Source organism: Meles meles, chromosome 21, assembly GCF_922984935.1.
Source record: "Meles meles chromosome 21, mMelMel3.1 paternal haplotype, whole genome shotgun sequence".
Taxonomy (NCBI): Eukaryota; Metazoa; Chordata; class Mammalia; order Carnivora; family Mustelidae; genus Meles; species Meles meles.
This window is the reverse complement of record NC_060086.1, coordinates 42,418,577-42,428,198: the sequence shown is the minus strand read 5'-3', so window position 1 is coordinate 42,428,198 and position 9,622 is coordinate 42,418,577. Positions and strand designations below refer to the sequence as shown.

The following is a 9,622-nucleotide window of genomic DNA, read 5'->3' as shown; positions in this document are numbered from 1 at the left end:
AGTCTGCGTCAGAGGAGACGTCTCAGCTGCTGCCTTCGAAGCCTGCCCTGAGTGAGGAATTTCCTTCCTACCAACCCTCCTCTGGCTAGAAAGTGACAAAACAAGTGGATGGGACCGAAGTCACAGGGCACAGAGCTCCGGGGGCCCTGCTTATCGGGAGGAGTTGGAGCTGGAGCGGCTCCTGTGGCGGCGGCGGCCAGGGGAGCGAGATCGCCGGCGCACGGGGGACCTGCGCCTCGGGGAGCGGGACCTGTGGGAAGAGGAAGGACCACATGAGACACGGAGGCCGACATCCCGGACAGCAGGGGCAAAGCTGGCTTCTTGAAGGAACAATCCTGTAAGGTTTCACATTCCCATGCTGTGAGTCAGGACGGCTCTCCTGACCACACCGACGCGGAGCCGCTGGGAAGGAACGGGGTGTGTGCTGCGGAGACCCCTTTCCCGAGGACCGCAGAAAGGGGGGGCAGCTCAATGCCACTAGCAGAGGAGGGCCAGCCTCTAGCCTCTGCCAAGGACGCAGACTCAACCCCCTCTCCCGACCCTTCCTGTGTGTGTGTGTGTTTTAAACACTTACTTAAGTAACTGCTATACCAAATGTGGGGCTTGAACCCGCAACCCCAAAACCAAGCATCCCACGCTGCTGCGACTGAGCCAGCCGCACACCCTACCCTTCCTGTCTTCTTAGCTAGGGAGGGGAAGAGGAACTGCACCCCAGGGACTACTGATGCGACACACAGGGCTGTACCTTGGGCCTGCCCCTCCCTCCAGCAGCAGCCCTGCTCCCCCTTCCCCCGCTGGGACGGACAGCATGAGCCCCCGCATGGAGCACGGGGGTGGACAGGGCTGAGTGAGGTCCACCTCAGCATCACAGTGTTTGAAAATGAACAAGTCTACACTGGCCCCAAGCAGTGCCCTGTAGGACTCAAACCGACCTACCTTCTTCTCATCCGTGGGGGCGACCGACGCCACATGGGAGGTGGTGGCAGCATTCTCCTGGGAGGGCTGAATCGCCGGGGGGGCGGCCTTGGCCAGGGGGCCAGCACGGCGGTGGCAGTGATCTCCTGGCCATCTATTTGTCCTGTTGAAAAAGGGATCAAGTCACATAATAGCTGATAAGCCCCTATAGCCTAGACCAGCCCGTGCCAGCTGTAGGCCTAGTGTGGTAAGCAAGGACGGGAACAAAACTCGTCCCAGAAATGTGGCGGTTACTACTACTGGAGGTTTCATCAGGAAGGCTGCGGGGGAGCACGGCCCTCACGGGGACTCCATCTGGATGCCGGGGCCACCTGATGCACAACCACCTCCCAGAGGAAGCAGCACCTAAGTGAACCCCTGAATCCACCCAATGAGGGGAGGACTGCGTCCTGACCCTGGAGTTCCTCCTCCAGAACAACGGGAAGGGACCAGCAAGGGGAGTGGGGACATTCTGGGGGCTCCGCAGGACTGAGATGGGGGGTGAAGTTTAAGAACTCAAAAAAGACTGCCCTTGAAGAGGTGGCCTCCAACCAGGTAGCCTGGTCCTCTCTTGTGCTGTAAAAGCTCCCTCACCTGGTACCTCTCAGGAGACCAGAAGGCAGCCTCAGGGTGCTGGGCCCCCACGAGGGCACTGTAACTAGGCCACCACACCACAAGAGCCTGGCAGAGCAGGCGGGGGCAGGGACGAGCGGCACGCACATTTCTAGACGAGCTATGAATGCATCACAGCTCAGGAGGAAGAAAAGACTTCTGGGGGTGCGGAAACAAAATAAAACAGGGTTCAGCTGTCAAGTCTGTCTTAAGGGTTTGGAAAAAGTGCCTCAGACCAAAAAACGAGGCTTGTAAACAACTGAATGAGAATAGTGAGGACGGAAGCCGGAGAATCTTTGGGGCCTCAGAAAGGGAAAGAGCAAAGAAAGGCAAGGGCAGACCTAGGAACCCCAGGGGAGCACGCACGCTGACCCCAGTCCAGGGACTGCTCAGGGCACCGAGCATAGGCCCGTGCACCTCTGAAGGGTGGCGGTTCTTTTCTCTTCTCCAGTCCTACTGTCAAGAAGCTAGCAGAGGTATTGAGAGAGTACCTTGGGCATGTGAACCTGTGCTCAGAACACACTCAAAAGACTTAACTAAAGGCAGCCTAACACCACCCCCACCCCGCAGTGAGGGCAGCTGCAGTGCGCCCTGGCCCACTGCCAAAGCCAGCCCAAATCAGGAACTTCACAGGCACTGACCATCCAGCAGTGAGGACCAATCTGGCCAGGACCCCCATTCATGGTGCGCACACAGTACGTGCACACACACTCGAGTCCTACCAGAAGCTTAAAATACGTGGAACACGTCCAGCCATGCGCACCCTGGATGTGGCCAGCGTCCTTGGGTTTTTAGCAAGTGCCTGAACTCTGAAAGATGTGTGACTGAAGATCTCCAAAATGAAGGTGTGATTCACAAGGTCAAGAACTGCAGTGTGGAGCCCGGTGGGCCACAGTGCACTTAAGTAGACCCAAAGAGAGTTAGCTTAGCGGAAGTAAAATGTCCGAACATCCACCTCTACCAAGGCTCGAGGGCAGCGACCCATCGAACCGCTGCGCTCGTTCTTCTGCATGCGTAATGGGGCCTCCAAGGTTCTGGGGTGCTCAGACTCTCCCCCCTAGGTGGCCTGGCAGTGCACAGCGTACTCCAGGCAGTCCTGGCTCTTGGCCCCGGTTGTCCAGATTACAACAGCAGCAAACTGGGGCAGAGACAAATTCCACGCTCCTTAAAACACTTACTCGAAGACAAAACGACAAGTGGCCGTCCAAAAACTACTCACAGGTGCTCAAGTGCGGTTAAAACCATTCTGCGCCCTACAGAACAGCTGCAAGTATCACAGTTAAGATACAAGCTTTAAGGAAATGGGTAAAATGTTTGGGTCCAGCAAAGTAATCCTAAAAACGCTGAAATGTTGGTACAACAGAAAATGACTCTCTGAGAAAATGGAAGGAAACACTCCCGTATAAAAAGCCAAATGCTTCGTTACTCACTCCTAATGCAGTCTTTATTAAAAACAAAACAAAACAAAAAACCCCTTCATTTCATCCTTAAGCTTTCACAGATTGGAAAATCCTCAAAACGCTAATGTATTCATATCTGCTGATCTTTTCCAAGAACGATGTCCCATAAAAGCTGTTTTCAGTAAACGCACACCCCCTGGTTAAGAACCGGAAACCGAGAACTGCAGGGAGACTTGCAATGTGTCTCCAGGCTGCAAACCGGTTCTAAGGTCCCTGCAAGAGGCCGGCACCAGCGGCCGCACAGGGAGCAGACGGGAGCCCGGCGGAGGGCCGGCAGGGTCACCCACCTCCATCCATGTGCTTCAGTGCCTTCTCGGCTTCATCGGGGTTCTCAAACTCCACGTACGCGTAGCCTTTCGACAGGTGGGGGTGCATCCTTTCTACAGGCATGTCAATCATTTTAATTTTCCCATAGGTGGAGAATATCTCCATGATGTGGTCCTAGAGGAAAGAAGGGTCACTCTGAGGCACACCCACAACTACCCCGTGGGAGCTGAGAAGCCCCCATACGACGACGACGCCTTGGCACCCGGGGCAGGTCTCTCTCACACAGAACAGCCCTGCGGAAGGAGTCACTGCTCCGCTCCACGCACCACATCCCGCCAGTCCTCTGGGAGCCTCTGTTCTCAGTTCACCTGTGGCTGAGGCCTGTTTCTCTAGTTTTCCATTTAAAATATCTGCAGAAGAGACACGCCCTACTGTCTGCTGGGTGGAGCCAGGACCCTCCCTCACCTTGGTCACATTCCTGGTGAGCCTCCCAATGTGCACTTTGGTGGGCTTAGGGGAAGGACTCCGCCTTTTCCTTTCCTTCTCATCTCTTTTGGGTGGTTTGGATCTGATTGAAAAAACAAAATACCGGCAACAATGTGTCAAGTCAAAATTTCTGTTAGTGGGGCTGCTCACCACCACGGTAGGGTTTTTTACATGGAAGCTTTCTCTACCGGTTCGCACGTTCCCGTTACTTCTGCTTCAAAAAGCCTCCTCTCAAGGTCAACTTTTACAGCAACTGTATCATCACAACCCCGTTAGCAAACTTAATTCAGTTCCCAGGTAATTCACAAATTGGGGAGCAATCCCCCCCAAACCGAGGCACCCCCGAGGAAGCTTACTTGGAGCGGGAGCGCCTCCTGTTGTCGTGCCTGCGCCGAGAAGGGCTCGGTGAGCCAGAGGAGCTGCTGGAGCTGGAGCTGCGGGACGTGCTGGAACTTCCCGAGCGGCTCGACGCTGAAGACGAGCTGGAGCCGCTGCTGGAGCCCGTGCTGGTGCTGGAGCCCGAGCTGGAGGTAGAGCTGGACCGGGACCTGACGAGCGAGACAGAGGTGTCATGAGCAACCCGGGGTGGCAGCGCTTCTCCCGAGACGAGCCTGCACGTGCTCAGGCTCCCAAGACGAGCCTGTCCTCCTATTTTCAAGCCTCAATGTCTCCTTCCTCAGGGAGAGGCGATGGTATCTCCCCCCACCCCCAAGCCCGGCCAAAACTCTGGGTGGGGAAAGGAAACAGCATTCACACTGTGCAGTGACAGGAAAGGAAGGAGCGACTTCCTGGCGATACAGAAGCCTTGCCTACTGGGAAGTATGGCTACAGCCTGGCAGGTGGGAAGCGCCAACCCAGCCTGGAAGGGGGCTGCTAAGGGATTCCGGCTGTTTTTCTTTTCTTTCTTAAGATTTTATTTATTTATTTAATAGACAGAGGTCACAAGTAGGCAGAGAGGCAGGCAGAGAGAGAGAGAGGGAAGCAGGCTCCCTGCTGAGCAGAGAGCCCGATGCGGGGCTGGATCCCACGAACCTGAGATCATGACCCGAGTCGAAGGCAGAGGCTTTAACCCACTGAGCCACCCAGGTGCCCCAGGCTGGTTTTCAACGGAAATAAAAATAAGCTTTAGGCTAAGGTAATCCAATCATGAGTGTGAATAAAAGAGTACTGGAGAGAAACATATACCCAAGATGTCCCGTTCTTTAACGAGCACCACTTTCCACAGACAACTGGGGCAGACCCAAACTGGTCTGGTGTAACTTGGGCCTTGATTAACAAGCTCGAAGTGTTTTCTGTGTAAACAGTAAGGCCACAGAGCACCCCACGCAGCCCTCTGGCAAGGAAACGGGCGCGGCCACAGAAGAGGGGCCAGCTGGGGGCCCTGCCCTGCCTGCTCCCACCTGGTGCTGCTGCTCCCACTGGACGCACTGCGCCTCTTCCGAGTCTTGTCCCGGCCGCGGTCCTTCTCGCTGGACTCCTTGGCGGCCCCTTTATCTTTCGCGCGATCCTTGGACTTCTCATCAGAGCGGTCTTTGCGTTTGGTAGGAGAAGGAGCCCTGGATGGTGAGGAAGAGTGTGAGATCGCATGCCCCTCTGGCCAAACCCGGAAACAACACTACCCAAAGAGGGGATCCTGAAGGCTACAGAGATCCCAGGGGATCACAGAGCAAAATGGTCTGTGGCTTAGGACACGTCACTGTAACATATAAGACATTTCCGCTCTTCCCCTTTCTGAGGGTCCCTAATTATAAGCACCCCCAAAGTAGCACTAGAAAAGTCTGACAGAAGGATTACCTAGTGCTGGACTTTTTATTATTTTCTTTGACTCCTAGCAAGCTCTTCTTTTTCACTCCTGATAAATCCATTCTCCCCTTCTGAGGTGTTCAAAGCAGCAATGGTGGCCTCACTTATCTGAACTCTCACTTCTAACTCGAGTCTGAGAAACGATCCCTAATCGATTGCAATTTACGCCAAAGTGCAGCCTAATAACAAGATAAAAGGATTTACAGAGTGAACGAGTTGGCAAGGCAACAATCCACTTTGCAGTCAAAAGGTGAGCACGTGGGAAGGTGGCGAAAACACAGTGAGCAGCGAGCGTCCACAAAGCCAGGAACATACAGGGACCGCTTCCATTTCCTTGGGGACCGTCCCCCCCACCCCACCCCAAGCAGACCCTCACCTCACCTCATCGTCTTTTCCTTAAGGACGCGGTGGCGGTGCCTGTCACTGTTAGGTCACAGGGGGCATACTACCTGTTTTTCACTCCTAATTTGATAAGCCCTCTCCCATCCCCTTAGAAATACTGCAACGCCACATTTGCATGCAGAACAGAAAAAAAGCCAAGCTTGGCTCTCCTGCTACGATTACTGGTGTGGTTAGATCTCTTGTTCTATTTCCTTGTAGGACACGTTGGATATATGATGACTGGAAGCAAAACCCATTTCAAAAGTGACAGGTATCAGCATCAAAACATTTAACACCCAAATGCAAGCAGATAAAACATGGAAAAAGCAGTAAAATAGGTCAGAAAGCAGTCAGTGCCAATGCTGAGCTTCAGTTAATGAAATGCACATGGAAGTGTTGTGGGAAAAATACATCAAAGTCTGCTGTTTCCTTCAAAATGCAACAGAAACATACTGGTGGGTGGTTTGGTATAGGATAAAGCAAATACGGCAGAAAGGTGACTTGTAGGATCTCAGTGGTGGTTATGCGGGTGTCCACTGTGCAATTCTTTTGATCTTTCTGTATGTTTACACTGCTACCCCAACATAAAGTGTGCGTGTGAGTGTGTGTGAGTGTGTGAGGCGGCACTGGGATCCGAGGACACAGCTCCTAAGGGTCTAGGGGAGCACCTGCATTGCGGCGCGTGCTCCGTAATACGACTCGAGACAAACTACTAGTCGCTCTGTGCCTTGTCTCCTGGGGGGTCGTCGACCGTCAGCATCTCCAGTGAGGTTTCCTACAGTCTGCCTGGGCTGCAGGCCAAGACCCTGGGAGACTGTGTCAACTACATCTACCTCGTTTTCCTCAACGGCCTGTACGTAACACGGACAAGCGAGCACCTGGGATCCGTGTCCCCACCGGTAAGGGTGCCCAGAATGCTGAAGAAACGAGGTGACTCAAGAAGGCAGGCCAGCTTTGGGCGATCGAATGAGCAGAAGCAAGCAGAAAGTCTCCTCTGCTGCTCTCCCCCGGGCTGGCAATACCTTTTAAATGTTCTGCCTTAAAACAGGAAGGTCCCACAGGTACTGAGCAACACTGGACGGACAAGGTCAGTGGCCTTGGACAATGAGGGAGTACGGTTCAGGGTTGGAATCCGTGGGCTCTGCCTGCCTGTCTCATTCGAAGCTCTGCTGTGTGACCTGGGGTAAGTCACAGAACCTTTCTGAGCCCCTCTCCTCCTGAGCGTTACAGGGACGATGGCAGCTCCCATACGTCCTGGGTTACCGAACCTGGCACCCGGTTACGGCTTGTGTCCAAAGAGAGGGAGGCTTCTCCGTGTCTGGAGGCTTTCCCGGCACACAAGCGCTTGTGGCCCAAGTCCCGCATGACCTCCCGAATGCTCACTCAGTGCAGCACTGCCCCGGAACAGCGCGAGCCACAGCCCAGCCCGAATATCCCAGCAGCCACCGTGCGCACCGGACACTAAGGGATGCGGCTGGCGCTCGGTGAAGATCTGCCTACCCATGGGCCCCAGGTCATCTCGGCCACCGCCAACCAGGGCAGACACTCACCCCCCCCCCCCACCCCAGGCCCTTCCAACACCCGCGTGAGGCACGGACGTCGCCGCGGGCCGGCAGGCTCGCGGGGCCCCGGTGCGCAGCACAGACGCGCGGGCCACACTCCCGGGGCCCACCCCGCGCCCCACGGCCCCCCGCGCCCACGAGCACCACCGGAATGCGCCAACCCTACGCGTCAAGGAGCACAGGGCGAGCGGGCTTTGCCGGGCGTGGCCGCGTGCTAGACCGCAGAGACCGAGGCGCTCTGTTCGCACAAGCTCGGGTCACCGCACCGGGCCTCGGTCACCGCCCCCATCCTCCGGAAAGGTGCGCGTCCGACAGCCGGAGAGAGAGAGAACAGTTAGTGACACGTCGAGCCGGCGGCGCTCCGCCCCCCCCCCGCAGAGCGCTTCCCCGCTTCCGAGCGCGTTTTCCGCACCAGCCGTGCGAACGGAGAGGGAACGGCCGCGTCCCCGGGGCTCGCCCGGGCCACGGCACGGTCCTCCACCGCACCCCACAAAGCGTCTCCGCCCCGCCGCCCCCGTCCGCGTTCACTCACAACTCCCCCGTCCAGGCGCCGGGCCTGGCGTGGCGGGCCCGGGTCTCCACGCCGGCCGCAGAGCCCCGAAGGCGGACGCCGCGCTCCCGGCTGCTCCGAGTCCCGCGGGCCTAGCCGGGCGCGCCGCAGAGGGGGGACGGTCTGAGGCGCCCTTCCGCCCGCCGCGGCCCCGACCACTTCCGGGCCGCGGCCTCGGCGCCTCCCACTCCGCCCGCCCCGGGCCACACTCTTTCTTCTTACAGCCGCGGCCGCGCCGCCAGGCTGCCGGGCCTACCGAGAGGCCGAGGAGCGGGCCGGCTCCAACCACGCACCCCGTCGAGCTTTGCGGGCGGCCCCCGAAGCTCGGATGGGGTCGGATTCCCCCAACTTACATCTTCCCGCCGCCGCAACCTCCTCCCGCTGTCCTCAGCCGCTAAGGCCGGCGCCGCTCTGACGTCAGGATTCGGGAGCGGGAAGGCGCCGCTGTCGGGCGCGCGGCGATGACGTAAAGCGCCTCAGCCAATGGTAGCGAGCGAGGGGAGTGTTAAAGGGCCAGGGCCGTTTCTGGCGAGCCGTGTCGGGGACTCTTCCTCTACCTCCCTCGCTGGGGACATATCCGGGGCTACCTGGGGCTGAGTGCGTGCTTCATGGGGCCGGCAGATGGTTGGCTGGCCACGTTCCGAAGGGTCGCGCCGCGCGGACAGCTCCCGGGCCGGCGCGGAGGGAGTTAACGCAGCCACGGCCCCGCCCCACCCGTTGCGCGTGCGCACTGCCTCGCAGCCCCTGTCCTCACTGCAGCGCGCGCCTGGCGGCTGGGCCGGCGGGGCCTGCCGGTGCGGCGGCCTCTGGTGGCCGGTCTGGGGTCCCGCAGGGCGCCAGGCGGTTCAGGGGCCGGGCGGGTGCAGGGACGGGTTGATGAGGTCAAAAACCCCACCGAGGTGTGCGGACTGCCGGTGCTCGGCCGGGTCCTGAGCCTGGACAGGGACCCGTGCGGCTCAGACCCGAGTGGAAGGGGGCGCCGGGCAGAGGGAATGGCGGGTGCAGCGGCGCCGAGGCCCGTCGGAAGAAGCGAGGGGAGGCCGGGGCGGGGGGCGGCTCGCAGGCCAGGGCGGCGCGGGGGCAGCATCCCGTGCGAGGCGTCACCCCCTGGCCAGCGGACCGTGCAGGCAGGGAGGCAGACTCTTCTGGCAACGTAGTGGCCCCGAGCCCAGGCAGGGGGCTGGGGAGAGTAAATCCCGGTGCCGAGAGGGCCAGAGCTTTCGGATTTTGTTCACCGAGGTGTCCCCGCCCGTGTCTGGCGAGCGGTCGTTACTCGGTGGCTCAGTGGAAAGAAGGGGCACCCCCCGCAGACGTCGTCTGAACAGGTAGGTGCATCCAGGAAGAGAGGCGAACAGATGGAGAGCGGATCTCTTGGGGAGGAAGGAAGCCCTGTGACTTGGAGATGGATTAGCTGCCAAGGGCAAGGACAGGAGTGTCCGAGTTGCCGCTTGGTGACCAGGGATGGACGGATGGGGCTGCAGATGCTAGTCATGGGGCTCTGCTTGCCTGAAGGGCCTTGACCCAGCAGAGCCTCTGCCCAGGGCGCA

The 9,622-nt window shown here is 58.5% G+C and overlaps 1 protein-coding gene across 3 annotated transcripts; it reads right to left on the bottom strand.

Annotated features, from left to right (window-relative positions):
* Nucleotides 1-8,517, bottom strand: RNPS1 (RNA binding protein with serine rich domain 1). 3 transcript variants are annotated; one of them, XM_045992887.1, is made up of 9 exons: nucleotides 8,429-8,504; nucleotides 8,058-8,167; nucleotides 5,574-5,761; nucleotides 5,180-5,335; nucleotides 4,136-4,327; nucleotides 3,759-3,861; nucleotides 3,314-3,467; nucleotides 937-1,078; nucleotides 1-250 (listed from the first exon to the last, which is right to left on the bottom strand). In XM_045992887.1, the coding sequence occupies exons 3-9, from the start codon at nucleotides 5,642-5,644 to the stop codon at nucleotides 151-153; spliced, it is 918 nt and encodes a 305-aa protein (XP_045848843.1). In that variant the 5' UTR covers nucleotides 5,645-5,761; nucleotides 8,058-8,167; nucleotides 8,429-8,504; the 3' UTR covers nucleotides 1-150. The 3 variants fall into 3 exon arrangements, with proteins under 3 accessions (XP_045848843.1, XP_045848844.1, XP_045848845.1); XM_045992888.1 differs by lacking the exon at nucleotides 8,058-8,167 and having other exon boundaries at nucleotides 8,429-8,517; XM_045992889.1 differs by lacking the exons at nucleotides 5,574-5,761; nucleotides 8,058-8,167 and having other exon boundaries at nucleotides 8,429-8,498.
* Nucleotides 8,518-9,622: the final 1,105 nt, after the last annotated feature.